Source organism: Ascidiella aspersa, chromosome 1 (assembly GCF_963924565.1).
Source record: "Ascidiella aspersa chromosome 1, kaAscAspe10.2, whole genome shotgun sequence".
Classification (NCBI taxonomy): Eukaryota; Metazoa; Chordata; class Ascidiacea; order Phlebobranchia; family Ascidiidae; genus Ascidiella; species Ascidiella aspersa.
The window spans coordinates 18,756,597-18,777,323 of record NC_139447.1 but is presented as its reverse complement, the minus strand read 5'-3'; the positions used below and the strand labels follow the sequence as shown (position 1 = coordinate 18,777,323).

The following is a 20,727-nucleotide window of genomic DNA, read 5'->3' as shown; positions in this document are numbered from 1 at the left end:
TTATGAAAATTAGTAGTTCAAAAAGTTGCCCATCACAAAAACTAATTTGGGCACTTTTTTGTCCGTACGTAGCTTAAATAAAACTGATTTGGGCACTTTTTTTGTCCGTACGTAGATCGGATAAAACTAATTTGGGCACTTTTTTGTCCGTACGTAGCTTAAATAAAACTGATTTGGGCACTTTTTTTGTCCGTACGTAGATCGGATAAAACTAATTTGGGCACTTTTTTTGTCCGTAAGTAGCTTAAATAAAACTGATTTGAGCACTTTTTGTTCCGTACGTAGCTTAAATAAAACTAATTTGGGCACTTTTTTGTCCGTACGTAGCTTAAATAAAACTGATTTGGGCACTTTTTTTGTCCGTACGTAGATCGGATAAAACTAATTTGGGCACTTTTTTGTCCGTACGTAGCATAAATAAAACTGATTTGAGCACTTTTTTTGTCCGTACGTATAGCTTAAATAAAACTGATTGGAGCACTTTTTGTTCCGTACGTAGCTCGAGTAAAACTAATTTGGGCACTTTTTTGTTCCGTACGTAGCATAAATAAAACTAATTTGGGCACTTTTTTTGTCCGTACGTATAGCTTAAATAAAACTGATTGGAGCACTTTTTGTTCCGTACGTAGCTCGAGTAAAACTAATTTAGGCACTTTTTTGGTCGTACGTAGAAAATTTGGGCAATTTTTGTTCTGTACGCAGCTCGAATAAAACTAATTTGGGCACTTTTTTGGTCGTACGTAGCTCAAATAAAACTAATTTGGGCACTTTTTTGGTCGTACGTAGCTCAAATAAAACTAATTTGGGCACTTTTTTGTCCGTACGTAGCTGGAATAAAATTAATTTGGGCACTTTTTTGTCCGTACGTAGCTCGGATAAAGTAAATTTGGGCACTTTTTTGGTCGTACGTAGCTCAAATAAAGTAAATTTGGGCACTTTTTGTTCCGTACGTAGCTGGAATAAAATTAATTTGGGCACTTTTTTGTCCGTACGTAGCTCGGATAAAACTAATTTGGGCACTTTTTTGTCCGTACGTAGCTGGAATAAAATTAATTTGGGCACTTTTTTGGTCGTACGTAGCTCAAATAAAGTAAATTTGGGCACTTTTTGTTCCGTACGTAGCTGGAAAAAAATTAATTTGGGCACTTTTTTGTCCGTACGTAGCTCGGATAAAACTAATTTGGGCACTTTTTTGTCCGTACGTAGCTCGGATAAAACTAATTTGGGCACTTTTTCGAAACTTTCGTGAAGCAAAAATGGGGTATATAAGGTATTATATGTAATAATCTTTGCAAAATAGTTATAATGTGGGCTTCAGGAGACGACTGGAGGTCGAATTTAATTAAAAAAAAAACTTTTAATTTTTTTTTGCTTGCGTGAAAAAAAAATGCGCTTAGCGGGAACACTGCCCACCAATATTGTAAATTTCAATTAATCGTTTCAAATAATCGTAAAACAGCATGACATATACCGTCTATATTTGCTGGAGTATCTGATGATGTAACAACACAAACCAGAATTTAACATCGATACCAATTTGGCACCTCTGTATCTTTTTACCATCCATAGTAGTAAAACTAACTAATCTAAACATCCCCTTCTTTTCCTGTTACCATGTCCTTTTTTGTGTGTTATCCACTTCACTTCAAACAACAAAATGTAAAATTTTAACGAACAATATGGCTTTACTACTTTTTTGTGAGTTTAACTTGACTGTGAATACAAAAATTCCAAAGATATCATACATTTTTAACTAGTGTCCCCTCTCAAGATGTAGGCTAACACCCCAAGATGTTGGGAATATACAAAAGAGACGCGGCAGCCCTCGATCTTGCAAACACCCTAGATATTTTAACGCGATAAGTTACGATTCAAGTCGACATCGCACACTCGGCGAAAAGTGCCATGAGCTGCAGACTAGCCTAAGAGTAGCTACAGCTGGTATAGCATGGATGTCTGTTAGAGAACTCCTAACAAACCAAAACTTTGTTTAAAGAATCCTTATTCTAAAAGAGCGGTTTGTCACTGTAAACGCTTGAAAAATAACTGGGCGATAAAAGCGAACCGACAAATATGGAAACCCATAATAGTGAGTTTTTACCAGGACCCCAACGAAGTTATGGCAGTGCGGGAAGGCCCTACTAAAATTATTCACACGCTGGCAAGACTGTCCTGCTAAGTACACAGCTAATCAGTTCGAATCGTTAAGCCAATCAGACTACTGAACTATTTATACGCATGCTTGTTACCAACCTCTAATAAATATTTCGAAAATGGCACGTTTGCGATTCAGAGCGGATTTAAGGGTGGGGGGTGAACCAGGCCATGCCCCACAATTTATTTTTTTTGCCGACTTTTACTACATAAATACTTTTTTAGCGCTTGCGCTAATTCATTTCTGCTATTTTTGTCGGTTTAAGGAAATCTATTCAGCGCCCCATTAAATTGGATTCCGACTACATATTTACGAGTATTTTTTGAAAAATTAACTGTTTATCGCGTCAAACGAGGGGGCTATGTTGATGTATACATTGCTGTAAGAGGGCGACAGTGCATAAAACTTTGGGAACTAGTGAGATAATTAAAATGTGTGACGTTAATCTGATGTCATACAGTAAATCATCAAATTACAAATAAATGTGTGTGTTAAAAAGGTTTTAGTTTCCATAACTATAGGCTCTCCAACGTGAACTGCCTTGCACGTGTTACGTAATTTATACAAAATTATTGTATATTATGCAATAGTGATGTCATAACTTGGACCAATTGATGTTATCCAACAAATATTTTTGTCACCCTCGGTACATTCTTCCATAAGGGATCAACCGTTGAGTATTTATTAGCATTTTGAACTTTGTAGCCCATAAAAAAATACGAATGAGGGCATCATGGTGTATCGACACGAAATTTATCAGGAGACTTCTTGACACCATTCCCATGTTGAAACAGCAAAAAACTTTCTGTTGCAATTTGTTTAATTATTTTACTCTGTTTATTGGCCTGAGACGCGGTTTAAGGCTAACTAATTGTTTAACAACTCTAATTGTAGCTTGATAATAAATTGCAAAGCCAAAAAGGTCGAGTAGATCGACATCATCTTGATTAAGACGTTTCGATACGAGCTTGTATCATCTTCAGTTAATGTGACTGAACCGATGTTTGAATTGCTTCTCAGTCACATTAACTGAAGATGATACAAGCTCGTATCGAAACGTCTTAATCAAGATGATGTCGATCTACTCGACCTTTTTGGCTTTGCAATTTATTATCAAGCTACATTACAGATCCGTGCATAGTGTACCCAACTCTAATTGTTTCATTCTCATTATTTTTCTTTGGTGTAAATATGCAAGAATAGATAGCGTTACAATTTAATTTTACGGACATGGTGACTGTTTGACAATGCGCAGTTATATTCTATATAATGCATTATGCATATTATGTTTTCACGTATCGTTTAGTGTGGCACATCGTGCAACAATTTAATAAATCGGTCTGCAATGTGCGAAAAAAAATATGTACAAGTTAGAGGCTTAAGTTAATTCAAGCCTATTTTCTTAAAAGCGCTGCAAGTACTACATATTAAATTATACCTATTATACAAAGTGTAACACTACCTGCCAACTGAACTCTTTGTAGCAGAAGTATAAGATACTTGTGGCCGTGGAAGGCCTTGAAGCATGGCAGTTTCACTCAGTACTGACTTTTCCTTTTTTTGTTCAAAAGTGTACTACAAAAATTTCATGTAAGTATGTAATAAAATGTAGTTATATATATATATGTTAAAAGCTACCTTCAAATCAATAAGAAAAGGCGGAGGTGGAGGAAAGTCATCAATTGGGTAAGAAGGAATGGCGGACATATTACTGGTTTGGAAATCTTCATAATACATCGTAAGGGGCGAAGATTTAGGTGTGACAGAATTTTGTTTTAAGTTGTGAAGTAGTGCAGGCTCTAATAATTTTTTTGGTGGTGGTGGGTGAAATGATGGGGGCGGAGGTTCTTCATCCAAAGATTCATGGGAAATAGAGGATTTTATTCCATTATTATTGTTACTGTAGTTATGAGAAGGATATTCTTGTGGTCGCTTAAATTGGGCCTTTGGTTTAGGACCGGGTATGGGTGGAGCGGGACACACTGCTTGGGAAGTGATGGGGGGTGGTAACTCATCATAAGAAACGTGAGTAGCAGATAAAGGCTTAGATAAAGGTTTCGGGGGAACAATTGGTGGAGGTTTTGTTTTCTTAGGTGGTGGTGGTGGTGGTGGTGGTGGTGGTGGAGGCGCCGGTGTTGGTGGAAAGCTGTCATCCTCAATAAATTGCGATGGCACTGGAGGAGGGGGAAGATTATGCTCGGTGTACTCAGATTCAATGAAGTTATTGGGCTGAATTACACTTGGTGGTGGAGGAGGCAAATCGGGGAAGTCATCTGTTGCTTCTTCATGCTTCGGATATGAAAGAACGTCTAAAAAGTATAATTGCATTAATAATATTACCTCATTTACAATATTAACTTTTAAAAAAGAAAACCTACCCTTTTCTTCATTTTTAAGGGGCACTTCTTCTGGTAAAGGCTAAATAGAGAAAAAAAATCTTTAAACACCATGTTTAATACGTTTGTTAACTAGGTATAAGACCATGTACCAAAGTTCCTTTGTGGTCTCCTTGATCTTGTAAATCCCACCAGTTGTTAGATTTTTTTGTACTTGGTTTCCAGACAGACTTAGCTCTAGTTACATTTTGATTGTTCGGCGTCTTAAATAAAATATTTGACACGGTTCACATGATTTTAAATACATAAACTTATTACATTGATAAAGTTTATAATAGCAAAAATCAAATCGATACACACCTCGATGTCTGTAGAATCTTGGTTTCCACGGTGCCAAGCGCTTTCAAATACATTTTTAACACCAATAGATCGTGGTAATGTATTTGGCCTGGATCCTGAACTATCAGAACCTACTGATTTGAGAGAAATTGCGTCTATGAAACAAAATAACATATTATTAAAAACAAAAAAATAATAATTTTACACGCGGTAATTTACAAAAAGTAAACTACAACAGTTGACCTAACGCTTTTTAGACAAACCAAAGTGCAAAAAAATAGCCTGCAGTAAGGTTTCAACGCATGGCCAAACTAGGACTAGCACTCTAACTACAAGCTACACGTGATCAGCTTGTTGCTACATACAATTTCATTAAAAGCGATAATTATCAGCCAGGATCATGAAAATAAACAAGTTAACATGCAGATTTATACACCTGTTGTTTTGTGCCGTTGTATTTTGTCAAAATGTATTTCAATCTTGACTGTATGTTCGTGGTTGCATGTAATAGTTGGTTCAGCTGACTTTCGTATGATCAAGTTACCGTTTTTTTGTTTTTGGACAGCCATAATAGGGTAAATTTTCGCATTTAATTTTATGAGGCAAGGTATTCAAGCAAAGTCTTGCTGCTTTGAATTACAATAAATACGCAATACCAGGTTATTACATTAGTTTGAGCTCAAAGAAGGTTACAGAATAAAAAAGAGGAGTTATGATAACATATTTATTGATCTATTTCCCTGTAAATTTGTACATAAGATTTGGTTGTAACATTGATTTGGTCGTATTACATTAATACAGTTTTGAACTATATTTAACGGGGAACCAAAGTTTTATTAAATAAACCTAATATAAAAAGTAAATATTGCATATTAATACTAAGGCAGCCATTCTATGGAGATTTAAAATTTATGCATTTTTTGGAAGGGTTTAAGTATTTTTTAATGTGTTCCTGCAGAGAAGTTTTTAAAAGGGGAAGGGTCTGACTTAAATTTAAGAGAGCCAACATTTATTTCATTAAAACTGACCAAAAGGTATTTGCACAGCTTTGAAAACATTTTTTTTAAGATAACAGCTTCTTATATACTGAGGAAACAACTACAAAAAAATCAATTATTAAAATATACCGCTTTGACTCTGTTGTCTAAATGCATAAGAGGAAGCCACATTAGAGGTTGTCTTTACTTCATCATTTGTCTTTTCATAGTTGTTAAGCAGTTGTCTTCCATACTACAGAGAGCAAAAATAAGTATTGCAGAAAATTGTAGTATGTGTGTTTTAATAAAAAGTCATTACAGAACATTATCAGAAAATAAATCTACCTTAGCGAGGCGAATTCCAACAGACCATCTCATAAGTGACTTGAAGTCCTCACAACACAAATATCGAATATGTTTTGATTTGAGCTGTATTGCAGGATGCTACAACAAAAATATAGTGTGGACAGCCAGTGGCAGTAGAAATGAATTACTTCCAAAATATTAAAGTAGAATAATATCCTTAGATTCTAATCCAAACTGGACCCACTTTTGGAGTTTATATCGGAAAATTGGAACAAATATAATTTAACGTTTTACCATTCAAGGTTGCGCCTAATTGTACATACGCAAGTGGCAAGTTTGGTTAAAGCCCTGTAGGTATGGCGACACTATATAGTGCTTGCTTTAAATCTATGTAGGGCGGTGACAGCGTTTTTTTAATGGCCAATTAATTTGCAATACCCTTCGCCTAAGAATTAAGTGTTATTGGGCGAGCGACTAGCGTGTGGGCGAGCGACTAGCGTGTGGGCGAGCGACTAGCGTGCTACACAGGGATTTCGAATTTCCTTGAATGCAATAGTGGCAAAAGTAACATTCCATCGTACGACGTCTGACCGTAGCCAAACTGCGGTACGGGGTTACTCAAGGTCAACTTAAGGCCAATATTCAGCAAGGTTAAGCACAGCGTTATTATTAAGTAATAGTAACGCATTACCGACAGTAGTAACTTTGTATTCTTTGCAGCATATTATTTGACAGGCTTATTAACGGATATAATGTTGGTAGTAAAGTAAAACTTATCAAACAAACTCAATATGTGAAGAGTTTATTGTGTTGCATTTTCACTCACTAGACTAGATGAACAAAAAATTAAGTTGGGACAACAACCTGGTTTTTATATCATGTTTTTAAGTTCAAACTTTCTTATTTTCTTATTTACTGAATGTAAGTTCAAGAATGTTAGTTTTCACATTTTTCATTCTACAGAATTTTCGTAATATCCATAACCTATGAATTTAATTTTAATATAAACTCAATTTTATGACAGATTCATTAGCCACAACAACTCACATAATTTTACGTACCTTCAATGCAAAACCATATTCAAATGGCGATTTGTACTTTTTTTTCCATCCACGACCCAGATACAGCATACACTGATCGAACATTATCAAACAATTCAAATCTGAAACCTAAAAAATGGTATATATAACCCAAAAAATAAAACAATTCTGTATGGCCATTTCCAAGTTGTGCTGTAATTACCAAAAAAAGTTGGTATCTTTAAAAAATAAACGTCCTTATTTCATAAAAAGTTTTGAAACCATATTTCTGAACCATATTTTGCAATGAACCATATTTTGCAATGTTAACACTGTAAACCAGCGGCAACCTTTACCTAGTGACAGGCCAAAACCAATTTCTAAAGATTTTTGGTGGGCCAATAAATTTCCTCACTTTTTTGTCACTTAAACATATGTTTTTATGCAATTAATTAAACCATGTATTCCATATTAACTTATTATGTTTTGACAACATTCTACTATTGCCAAATTTAGTAGGAAAAAATATGTACTTGGATTTAAAAAAAGTTATAATAACATTCTCTACTCAATGAGAAAATAGATTACTGTTACCCTTTTTCCTTTTTTTGGTTCACCACTTTTGCTAACATATAAACCAGAAGAACGAAGAACACAGTATTTCTTTGTCCATGATTTGCTATCAGCTTTGATGTACAAGAAACCTTCAACTTCTGGAACACCTGAACTTGGACCTTTACCAGAGAAAAATTCCTGAAATACGAAAACAAAAATATCAACAATATTTTTCTCCATGAAACCCTATTCAAATAACAGAAGTGTGATGCCTTTTAAGAAATTTTCGTGCAGATGAATCTACATCCTTAAATTATCATTCATTAAGATAAGAGTACCAAAATACAGTATGGCCTGGTGACTGGGATTAATCTAACCTACAATACACATTAGTTTTCTAAAACTGAATAATTTTGTAGCAATAGAAAAACTGTAGAAAATAGACTATTTTGTGCTAGCTGTTTAGTACAGATCATACTGAGGGAACTTATTTGATCTTTATTTAGAAAAAGTTTACTGCATCTGTTGGTTTAATCAATAAACATCTCTACATTGCATCTGCATTAACAAACTTTTTAATCGTCATGAGTTCTATGTAGATGTAAACTAGCCTGTCACAACTGGTGAGGGCAAAACAAAATAATAAAATGCAGTTTTGTAAAAGCATACCAACTTTTATCACTTATGTTGTCTAAAAACTTTATTTTATAAAAATCCTTTTTTAATATTTTCATACTGAAAAACAAATTATATTAACTAGCCATCTAAAATATTGAACACTGAAAATATAAACAAAACAGATATTTTGTAACAACAAATTTATTTTGAAACTGGTGCTACTACTGAGCTTTTGTGTTTATTCAGCATGTGTTTAACAAATAAACCAGGTTCAATTAGTGAATCGCAAAGTTAGGACATTTTATCTCCAGAGTCATATTTTAAAACCTATTTTTTTGCAAACTAGTTTCTTATATTTATACGGATTAACATGATAAACCTTGTGGCATAATGGTCTTTCAGTAGCTGATGCAGTGGGATGGCTAACTGATTTTAGTACTGATTTTAAGATTTTGCTAAAGGCATATAGTGTCATGTTCTATTGAAGGGATTCTTGAAAACTATTTTGGTTGCAACTTACTTGACACAATTTACTCATGTCCCTCCTTCCCCGAACAATATGTTATAGACACAAGTGACATCCACTTTTACTGTTACTTCGATTGTACAATAATTAGAATTATACAGGCAATGCAAAGAGGCACTTGAAAGTGAAACTGGAAATCTTGTGTTTTTTTATTAGCTAAACTTTTTTTGTTTTACATTTTAATGATGCATATCAGCATCTATACCACATTCAAGTTATCTATACCACATTAAAGACAAGTTGGCCAGTGTGAAGACACAGGGGCAAAATACTATACCACTTAATTTTTCAGTTTCGGGTAGATTTGCAATAAAATGCAACTTTCAGTGTTAATTGCAACTTTGGAAGTTGTTTACATCCATCTACCAGTTTTTAAATATTTACAAGCCCTTTAGGAAATCTTAGCTAACGACCAAAGGTCCCTAGTCCCTGGGAAATTTTGATAAACTACATAATTGCATTCATTTGGCTTAAATCTGCTAAACTTTTAACTTTAGGGCACATAAAAGATAGCTTGGTATATTGGCATTTAGTAATTTGTCCAAAAATAGTATTTTTGGCTAGTGTATGATTTCATACAGTGCAACAAGGCCTTGTATATTGTGCGCGTCGTCTTTGAGCTAAAAAGATTCTAGTAAAACAGTAAAAAAATACACATTACAGGGTTGTTCCTAAGCAAAAAAAAATAACACTCGCCATATTTGTTGGCATGCCGTCTGCAAATTTTCGTCCTAGCGCGGTCATTTCTTAGGTTATCGTTATTCTGTTTTGTGGTTTTTCTATGTAAACAGTAGTTTTTATAAAAGTCTGGTTGTTTATTTCCAAGCACGGATGAACAAATTTAATGACCCATAAAGCAGTTTACGGTTAAGACAATGTTTAGCGAAATATTTTTAACAATCTTTAGTGAAAAAAATAACACTGACAATTTAGTAGCCACGGCCTGCCTGTTTTCCATTTTTCTAAAAATCCTCGCGCTCTCTTTTTTTCGTATTCTGGTTTTTCATTGCTTGAAGGACGTTTTAACGCAGGCTGTTCCACGCCACAAACAAAACGCCACATTTCGCCTAACACTATAGTTTGTAGTTACACAAGTAGGCGTATTTTCAAATATCGTAGTGTTCATTGGAGGTTTCGGTCCCTCAAAACATAAAAAAACACTGCTTACAAATATTATTAGAAGATATTTGCATTGAAACTTACTGTTAGCAAAAACTGTAGCAATTGCTCTTAATTTCGTAATACAAACAATTAAATAAACACAAAAAAGTAGAACTATTATCCTGGGTGCATCGCAAGTCCAATAAACTTATCCAAAGGCGTCAACGACTGGGTTAAACATTTAAAAATTAACAATGTTCAAGTTAAACAAAAAACCTTATAACTATTTGCCAATGCAGCAATGACGTCTTTGATTGTTTGCAGTTAAACTATTTTTTTTAAACGGAACAAAGAGTCTGTATTACGAGCTTCGAACGTGACTTCGATTAACCTTATTATTTGTGTAGTGTTGAAGGTATTTGCGTCTTAGTGTTTAGGGAAATAACTGGCGTCAAGTAATATTTCGCTTAGTAGTGGTGCTCAACACAAGTTGTCCTACACCAACTAATTAAATTTCTCGCCGAAGCCACTCGCCAGTCGGGCGAGTGGGTGTCAATCGGCACTCGCCCGGAGCGATTTGCACTCGCATTGGCGAGCGGGCGAGTGCTTAAGGCCAACCCTGCATTACAAATTTAACAAAAAATTGTCACATTTTGTATAGCGAGTTCAACATGAATACCTACTACAAATACAAACAAAAAAAGTACATTAAAACTTACTTCCAATAGAGTTTGCTTTTGTCTCTCCTGCATTTGATCTTGGTAGTCCGAATGAGACAAAAGGTAGTGCTAAAATACATAAAAAAAACTTTACATCTTATTTACAACTTTTTAACTATCATGCTGCAATTTACAAATGAGTTTGATATAATAGAGTAGGGGTGCTCAAATTCAATGGAAGAGCTATTTGCAGAAAATACAAGTACCAGAGAGCCTCAAAATTATTTCAATACAAAAACAGTAAATAATGGTTCAGCAATAATAACAGAGAATAATTGTAATATAACAAAACGGTAATAATTAACACAATAATAATAACGATAATAACAAAATAACACACACAAAATTTATCAATATCCATCTTTTGTTGGATTTAAACGGGGAAAAAACATGTAAGAGCTTTGAAACTAAAAATCATATTTCAGATGTAAGACCTAAAAATATATAATGCCAAACAGAGTAGTATCACTTAATAAAATACAATGGAATGCATAATTTGTGTCATTTTAACTTTAAGTCACTCTATGTTGCAGTTGGTTCCCCAAATAATGCGCTACAATTAAAACTGCGATGGGGGCATTGGAGACCAAGTTTAGGAGATCTATTTTGAAACAACTTGCATTCTGCTTACTTACTACAGCCTAATATATTTGTGTACGAGGAAGGCATTTATCCATATAGTGAGCATTCTAATGTTTAATAATAGTCTTGCAGTGTAATCCTTATTATAGCAGTTGAAAGATAAATAGCATGCTATAAATAACTATCTGTTGCTTTTAGCGTTTCAAACAAAAAAATACAATGTTGCTTTGCAAAGCAATTAGATATCCATCAACCCGTAGTCATTATGGTTTTCTTATGGAATAAAAGCATCTTTAATTAAAACAGATAGTTATGACATGCAAATTGATCAATCACTAGAACAAATAAAAATAGTGAAAAGTTTAAAGGATAGGCAATGACCTTATACAACAGAGAACATCCATTGTTGGACCCTAGATTAAGATGTCAGCATAAGTGGTTCACTGTTTATCTGACATTGTGAAACTGAATCTGGATGAGATATACTGTCACAAATCATGAATACCACTCTTTCAAGTCATTTGACATTTAAGAAACATAAAGTTAGACCAATTTGTAAAAATGATTTAGGATTAAATTACCTTGGGACTGGTTATTTTACTTATATCCCCCAAGCAAGCCTCTTGGGTCTATCATAGCAAACCTGTGGGTTTTTGAAAAGAGCATATTTATCCTTTCTTTCAATGAAACGAAGTTGATTAGTTGTATCTCTTGTCCAATAACTCATCAGCTCACATGGTTTTTCATGTTCTTCAAACATTCTTTCTGGAAAGTTCAGTAATTCAAAATCATCTAGTTTAGAACTAAGTTAACATTAAAAATAAAAAATTAACAAATTTTTAACTAACTAAAATAAAGCATAGACACAACAAACCCATATAGAGACTTGGCAGTTCTTCAATTAAAGCCCAATTAGGAGAATAATCATAGTGATTTTTTTCAATTAATTGTTTCATTACGCTACGAACAGTCATTCTTTCGTCAATCATCAAGGTTTTTGAACTTTCATCTTTGTTAAACACCTTTACAACCAGCTAAAAATAAATCCAAATATAAAAACCTGCTAAAAAGAATATAAAACAAAATATTGCTTACTTTTGTATTTTTTTAATATATACTACTAAATAACATCTCTTTTGCAGTTATTATTTTATATCTTTATATTAGATACAATATAGTCAAGTAGGGTCAAGAAAGCATTTTAGCTAACTTGTTTATCTAACTTTTGTTTTTAGCAACAGAAGTGTATTTTTTCATTCTGATTGAGCTGATGGTTCTACCTTTCCGATCACATAAAGGATTTTAATCTTATTTTGAAATTAAATAAATTTTTACAAAATTTGTTGTTTTTTACCCTGATGAAGGGGTCAGGAATAACAAAAAAGGCAAGAAAAAATATCCTACATTTATGATCAACCAAACAAGAGACGAAAAATAGCATTTTGTGTTTTGTGTTTGATGTTAGTTTTGCATTTGCTTAAGGAGCGTGAGCCAATTACATTAAAAACATTGCTGCTTATAACAGCGAGGTAAATCTTGACAAAAACAATAATATCACTTACAAAAAGGAGAGGGTGGGGGTAATGTTTAGGTGCATGCAGCCCACCACTTTTTCTCCCTTCAAGTAGTGTTATTTTTAGAAAAAATAATTACAACATCAAAAAGTATGTTGTAACATTGACTGGAAAACTGTATGTTATGCACATTTGATTACTTTCCAGTAAATTAGGAGCAACAAGTGAAGACAAAGGTGAATGTTTCCACCAAGATGTAAAAACTATGGAAAAATACTAATGTAGGGCATTGGAGTCGACTGCCGACTACTTTTTTCTCAGACTGATTGTTTAGTTTATTGCATCGTCGAAGGCCCCAAAAGGATGAGAGATGGCTTTTCTGGCCTTCGTTAGGAGACCAATGGGGTCTCCCCCAGAGAGTAAAGACATAATGTGCAGATAACTAAAAGCAGACAGTTAATACACACAATGGGAATTTGGTTTGGCAGATAAGGCTACTGCTAGATAGAGTTAAGTAAGTTTTCACCTTGATGATGGACAACCTTTGGTGTCTTACTAAAGATAGGGAGGATGCAAATAAGCATTCACGGAGTGTTAAATAAGCTTTTTCCACAAAACAAAGGTAATTCGTCTAGACACATATGTGCTGTTAATAATTTAAACTGTTTTTTAGACATAGGCACAATAATTATATATTCGTAAATGTGAATATTGCCTAATGCTACTTATTTGTTCTTAACATAAAACTTTTTAATTGCGTTTGCAAAAACAATTAATGTGATAGATAAAATCTGGATTCAGTACCACTATGCAAGACTATTTGAGCCAAAGTCAACTGTAAATTGTAGCATTCAGCTGGTTCGCTCCAGTTCTATAGAACTGTCTCATCAAATTTTATAAGAACAGGGAACCGGTTAGCATTACTGGTTACTGTCAATGGATTTCAGCATCTTACACAAATTTTTGAGGTACAAGTAGCTCACATGTTTTTTTCTTCAAAATGTGCAATGATTAAGTAAGCAGTTATACAATGTTTTAATTGTATAATTGTATTCTTTTTGTGATTGTTAGTCTGAAGTTGGTGCTGACATATTTGGTAAATTTGGGTCATAAAACTACTGCATAAAATGCTCATGGCGCACTACATTACTACTTTAAAAGCAATCACTATAAATGATTAGCCACAGTGTCAGGCCCCAATGCAAACTTTTCACTTATGTATGTAAAATTTATTAGTTTCAACCGCTGGTGGTAAAACAAAAAAATTATAAAATTCCAGAAACCCAATCAAAAGCAAAATTAGATTTGAGAATGTTGGGATTTGAAGCCCCCTATTTCATCCCCTCAGGTCATTTGTTGTTATGCACAGAATAGAGACACAGCAAAAAACAAAATATTGGATATATACAATACCTTTTGAACTCTTGCTTCTTTCATTTTTTCTAAAGCAACTTTCATTTTTTCAGATTTTATGCGTTCTTCTCTTTCTTCCTAATAAAATAAATTAGAATTTGTAAATACAAGTACTAGTAATAACTTTATTTAAGTTAGATAGATAGATAGATAGATAAAAATGATTTATTCGGAACTTTGAAAAAACTAAACTAAGAAATGAAACTGTTTTGCAATATTTGAAGTTCCAAGCGAAAGACGGTAAGGTTCATTGATTATAAGTTGTAGTATAAGTTTTTGTATTACACAAAATAAAAACAAACTAAAAACAAATAGGAAACACAAATAAAAAACAAGATAAAAGAAAATTAGAGGCAAGCACTGAAAACAATTTATGGATGCATCTTTTAAAACTAATTGAGTATAGATAATTGTATAACCAAAATATATATGTTAACTTTTATTTTCAGTCAGAGTAAGTTGGGTGTTACCGCGCAGTTCTGACATGAAATTTTTGCCTTTAAATCCTGATCATCCATCTATATATTTTACAAATAGTTATGAACAACATAGATATTTTCCACATGAAACATTTTTTGCAGCTCTTAATAATAATATTCCGAAAAAGGAACCAAGAACACATAAACTTTTTTACATGAAGAGCAGATTATACATTTTTGTTATAAAAATTTATTATGAGGAACCTACATTTATTTTAAGTCAACAAAATTATATTGCGACTTGTACAGTTTTTTAAAGAACTTCCCTAAACAAAAAAATCAAAAAGTTTGAAACACGCTAAAATGTTTTAAACACTAAAAGTTTTCTGGAGCCCACAGGATTGTTATATTTTAAAAATATTTAAACATAATACCTCCAGTACACATCTTTAGGCTTTAAAGGTACAAAATTGTGTCCAAACTTCTCTAAAAGTACTCCAATTAGTATTTTTGATTATGTTTGAATAAAAAAGAGCACACATTTTTGTTCCATCTATTTGCATGAAAAAGTGGCCTAATTTGGTTTTATTCAAGCTACATGGGAATAAATAGATCCCCATATTAGTTTTTTTAGAGCTACTGATAAACAAAAAAGACCCATGACCATTTTGTTCGAGCTACAGGCAAATAAAAAAGTTCCTAAATTAGTTTTGTTAAAGCTATGTGTAAATATAAAAATGCTTAAATAAGCCTTTTTCAAGCTACGTGAAAATTACAAAGGGCACTTATTTTTATCCGACCTATGTGTACTTTCAAACTACATTCGAATAAAATCATACCAAAAATAATATTTAAAACCAAACAAGGGTCCATATTTAGATTTAGTTGAGTTATGTGCGAAAGTGTGTATTACTTTTTAAGTTCTGTACGAATAAACAGATGCTTGCGTGGTGAAAAGGTTGAATCATACCATCCGGAAGAGGCACTACTAAAAACTGTCTACATGGATTGGTCACGTTAAAAGGACAGATAGTCCCTTACCCTAAAAGCATGTTATCTGCCTTTAATGTTATATTTGCAGTAGCAACCTAAAATAAGGTAAAGACTAAAAAAGGTCTTCTAGAAGCCTCTTGCATACTAATATGTTCAATAATTTGGGTACTATCTTTGGACATCTGTGCATGTGGTACAAAATTATAGGTAAGACTGCTTTTAGAGGGCATTAAATGAAAGAGTGAAACTATGATTGTTCATTGCATAATAAAATGAAGCAAATAACAAAACTAAACTATTCAAATAATGTCACGGGTGAATACAAACACTGTCAGGGGTGAGTTACACTTACCAACACCTAGTGAAATGGGAGAATTTAACATTAACAAGAATAGACGGAACCAAATTGGACTACAACCAGAAGGTGGCGAATTAACTGTGCGATTAACATATTTATTTAAATGGGCAATAAAGCTACTCAGGAGTTTTTGTATTGCATTCTTAAAACTCATGCAGGCCCATATTAGCCCTATGGGTGGCATTTGGCCAGCAAGTCACAGGTTGCAGGGTGTACTTACAGCAAACTACATGTAAACATTTTGATTGATTTTTTAAGGTCAATATTTTTCACTGCCAGACATTTTAATAGATAGCCCTTTCTTTGTAATAATTTAAATCAATTATATTGCTTAGAAATTTTGAAATCTGTCAATAGGCTGAATTTATTGGAAAAAAATTTGGTCGCTTAGAGCAGTGGTCTCCAACCTGTGTGTCGCGACCCCGAATGGGGTCACCTAAAATTTTTCAGGGGTTGCCATATCTCACCAAATTTCTGCTGTTTTAGTGCGATTTATTTATTTTGTTTTCTTTACAATGACGTCAAACTGATAAACGTCACTGACAGGGCTGCGAGTCCGACGTGCGTATGCGCAGTATCAAATTTTAAAACTGTTTAGGTGGCAAAATGTAAGTTGTAAAAGTGTAACAGCAAATGGTGAAATATTTTTCAACCATGTAATGCGGGTGGATCAATTATGAAACCAATATTAGTGGATTGCAGAAAATCCACCTTAATTTAGTTGCGTAATCGGGTAAAATACAGGCTGTAGAGTCAGAGCTGAACTCGGGACTCCACAAAATCTTACATTTGGCCGTAGTCGGACTCGTGACTCGGGAGTCGGGTGTATTTTTTTGGCCGAAGTCGCACTCGGGAGTCGGACTCGGGTTATTTTTAACCGACTCCGCAGCCCTGGTCACTGACTGCAAAAATAAGCTTATGTTTATTCTATATAAAAATAGGTGTTTTAACTCTTAAGAGCTGGTAGGTTACAAAGATTTCAGCAAATGAGTATCTACTTTTGGACTTTGAACTTACCCAACTCTGTCCAATTTTGTGAGTTAACTACTCTTTCGTCATGTGACTTTGTTCACCAAAATTCCGGTTAATGTGAATATTAAGAACGAAACATCGTAAATCGCTTGCAAGTAGTAGAGCTTGGCGATTATGCTTATGCAAAGTGGGGCCGCGTTTCCAGAAACTGGTTAATTCTACGCAGGCGCAACCACCACACTAAATGCAATTTACTATTAAAACAAATTGAAATTTTTGTGTTCTTTCGTGTGCTAAATTCAAAATCAATTTAAATAAAACTTTCTAAAATAAATCATTTTGGTGCACATAGCAACAGTTATCTGGAATTTGTATAGTTTACGCATATTTCTTAGTGTTACTTAGTTTCAGCATTATTTAAAATATTTGTGTACCTATCTGAAAATATGGGGTCGCAATGTAATTTCTGATTTCATTTTATTTAAATTGGGGTCGCTTATTAAAATGGTTGGAGACCACTGGCTTAGAGCATGTGTATGCAAATAAATTTTGCCACTCATTTTTTATTGCTCCTAATGAAAAGTGAGCTTGGTGTTTACTACACCAGGGGTCTGTAAATACTTACTGAAGCGATCAAAAATAGTGGGCCTAGTTTTAAGGTCTTCCGACCAAAATAGTTTGCCTTCTGCTTATGATGGTTTGTTTGTAGCGTCATTTTCTCAAAACATTGAGCTTTGTCCATATTGTAAAGACTTAACAGGAATAGCGTTTTAAGTAAAATGCATTAATCTCAAGTTTATATTTTTAAAGTGTTACAACCTCGTAGCGCTTTGCCTAGAAAGAGAGGGCTAAAAAAGATTTCCTCTTGGCAAAATAGAATAGGACTATCGCCAAGCAAAAATTTTGAATTTAGTTAATATTGGCAACAAATAGTTTTTAGGGGTACAAAGCCTCATACTTGACCGCCCAAAGTCAGTGCAACATTTTACCATGCTCAGGCATGTAATGTTAAAAATAAACAGTAGCAAAAATATTGTGAAACAATGCTAGTGCTAAACATAGAAAAAACAGGGGGAGGTATGTCTGAATTTTTTTATGTGTATTAACAAAAATACGTTGTTTTTCATAAGTTTTAAGATTTTTGCATCCCAAAGGATACAGTACAGCAATCAAATCAGGGTCGTGACTCACTATTTGCAGATGGCTACGAGCCTTAAGATTTTCTTAAGGAAACTTTTAACCTGACTAACAACTGTACAAAACAAAATCTTAGAAAGGCAGTAAAATATTAGATTGCCCTAAAATGACATTTTTTGCGAAATGTCTGAGCTATGCCAAAAAACAGTCAAACAACAAATCAAAACTTTCTGACAAATAAAAAAACAATAAGGGTTGTCACACATTCAAGTGTCCAACTTTGTGACAGTAATTGCTTACTTGTTAATGGAAATATTTTTTTAATTATGGCGCTATTTTTATAGTGTTTGAGAACCAGCTAACTTAAGTAACTGCATATTCTTAGTAACGGAAAACAGTATCACAGTTGATAATCTTCCCTATTGAATGATGTTAAGACTGTTTACAAAAACAGGTTATAAAACATAAAATCATTTCTTAAAAGTTCACAGAAATATATTTCGCCTTATGAATAGACATCAGTTTCTATACAAAAAGCAAATATGTATAAAATGCCAATAATAGCGAACTGACAAGCGACAACATGAAAAAAATTAACACGCATTTTAAAAAAAAGGTTTTCATCAGGGAAGACATACTACACATCGCAGAGGTTTGGAAGAACGTTTGAGCCAAAAGTTAAAGCAAAGCCTCCAATCGCAATGCTTGGGATACAGCTTATCCATTGCGCGTTTCGGTAACCCAAAAAGATAAAGTGATAGAGCCTTTTGCCTGCATCACATACAAAAGACAGCTCACATTGGCACATTTTCTCACCAATCTAACATAAATGTTGGTGATGCCGAAAAGCAAGAACCATGAAAAAAGTTTTTTAAATCCATGTGGCAAATGTGTTCTTTGTGGCAATTTTTTTAAACACTAAATCATGGTGCCACACTGCCACACACTACTGTTTTAACAACACCTACAGGTAGTGAGCAGCTACGCCAAAATTTAACGTGTAGCAATTTTGGCATTTACCTGCCAGAAGTGTGGTGGAAAGCAGTATGTCGGCCAACCGAATATCAAGTTTTTCACACGATGAAATCCCCATCGAGCAACTTTGAAAACGTTGGACTATTCGGCCAACAACGACGAAGAAGCATACTACCACACAACAAAAAAAATGCATTTATACCAATGCCGGCAAATCTTGGCTCCTGCTTTATTTTCTTATCTTTAAACAATTGCTCTGTGACACCAATAACATGCTTATCAGTTGAGTGCTCTTTCTTTTTTCTCGTTTTTTTCACGTGTTAGCGTGTTGCCGTTCGCTAAGTTGTCTTTGCCTCTGACCTTTTCATAATTTTATGTTAACTACTATTGGCATTGTATTCATGTTTGCTTTTTGTACAGAAACTGAAGGTGCCTATTCAGGAAAAATATGTTTTTCTGTGAAATTTTACGAAATGATTTTATGTTTTATACCTGTTTTTGTAAACACTCTTAAGATCATCTGATACTTTCTTTTACATTTTATTGTCTGCGGGGGTTCCTTACTTCCGAAAGTGTATCAGCTTCCCTATTGAAATTAGATGGCTAACAGTACAAAGTAATTAATCTATGTTTCCCTTGAAAAATTACTTTGTGCGACTTTCCTTCATCCATTTAGTCACACAAAGTTTTTATTCAAATGTTAAAAAATATACTCTGTTAGCACCTAATTGAAATATAATTTTGGCGAAAAATCATGATTACCTTGTCAATATCATTGATTTCTGATAATTGAGAAGGTTCACAACCTTGTTCGTGTTGGCTTACATTTCTTTCTGGCATGGCAGAGAGATGACCAGAGTACTTTGAATGAGAATTGTTTTCTTGAAAAGTCGATTGATCCAAACACAACTTTTCATCCAAAAGGTTTTGTTGGGGGGTTGCATTGCCAATCAAGTTTGAATCAACATTGATATTATTAGTGATGTTCTGAAACTCATCCTAGGATTATTTTTTTTAATTACACATGATCCTTAAATTCTGGGAAAAAAACTAAAAGACTTACTAATTTAAATGTATCTTGGCCCTTTTCATACATTGGTGTATATACATTTGATGTTTTATATAGGTCAGTGTCACATGTAAATTGTTTAGGAGGTTTACATGCAACAGGATGAACATTATCATAAAAAACATTTATATTTCTATCAGAAAAATGATTTCCGGTGGTAACGCTTTCACTTGGAGGTTGATGCTGCAAAGGTTCAAATGATTGTCTGTTCAAAGCATGTTTCAGTTATCCAAATAGAAACAAACATGCAAAAGTAAAATAAAAAATAAAAAATGAAAATGCATTTAACCATACAACAAAAAAAATGTAAAAGGTAAAACATTACTGGTGACAATGCTGCCAAATCATCTTCAGTCAACATTTGAAATTGTGATTTTTTTTTATCTACTTCCAATTCCTTTGAAAGTGTTTCTAACGACAAATCATCTTCTTCGTCTTCTTCATACATTTCTTCAAAAGAGTTACTAGAAAAGTTTGGACCTTTTGCACCAGATCTTTTTAGGGTGTCAAACTAAAAATAACAATGCACAAAAAGTAGACCAAGTTTTTAAATTAATGATAGAACTATAACACTTTATTAGGTCAATTGTGCTGGTTTACACTCATAGGGGCCAACAAAAAAAATTTTATTTTGTCATGTTTTT

At 33.6% G+C, this 20,727-nt stretch overlaps 1 protein-coding gene across 5 annotated transcripts in view; it reads right to left on the bottom strand.

Moving 5' to 3' along the window:
• Window positions 1-20,727, bottom strand: part of LOC146168158 (ras-associated and pleckstrin homology domains-containing protein 1-like) — a 38,915-nt gene that overhangs the window by 3,115 nt on the left and 15,073 nt on the right. For 2 of the 5 annotated variants that reach the window (XM_083382133.1, XM_083382141.1), the window contains exons 5-20: window positions 20,409-20,594; window positions 20,078-20,266; window positions 19,777-20,013; window positions 14,161-14,238; window positions 12,108-12,267; window positions 11,877-11,998; window positions 10,652-10,720; window positions 7,727-7,885; window positions 7,175-7,282; window positions 6,153-6,251; window positions 5,958-6,060; window positions 4,852-4,985; window positions 4,644-4,754; window positions 4,534-4,573; window positions 3,794-4,464; window positions 3,618-3,730 (exon numbers count right to left, since the gene is read on the bottom strand). In XM_083382133.1, coding sequence (XP_083238259.1) covers window positions 3,618-3,730; window positions 3,794-4,464; window positions 4,534-4,573; window positions 4,644-4,754; window positions 4,852-4,985; window positions 5,958-6,060; window positions 6,153-6,251; window positions 7,175-7,282; window positions 7,727-7,885; window positions 10,652-10,720; window positions 11,877-11,998; window positions 12,108-12,267; window positions 14,161-14,238; window positions 19,777-20,013; window positions 20,078-20,266; window positions 20,409-20,594 — 2,579 coding nt within the window. The remainder of the gene's footprint in view (window positions 1-3,617; window positions 3,731-3,793; window positions 4,465-4,533; window positions 4,574-4,643; window positions 4,755-4,851; window positions 4,986-5,957; window positions 6,061-6,152; window positions 6,252-7,174; window positions 7,283-7,726; window positions 7,886-10,651; window positions 10,721-11,876; window positions 11,999-12,107; window positions 12,268-14,160; window positions 14,239-19,776; window positions 20,014-20,077; window positions 20,267-20,408; window positions 20,595-20,727) is intronic. The other 3 variants (XM_083382158.1, XM_083382150.1, XM_083382166.1) reach the window with 3 other exon arrangements.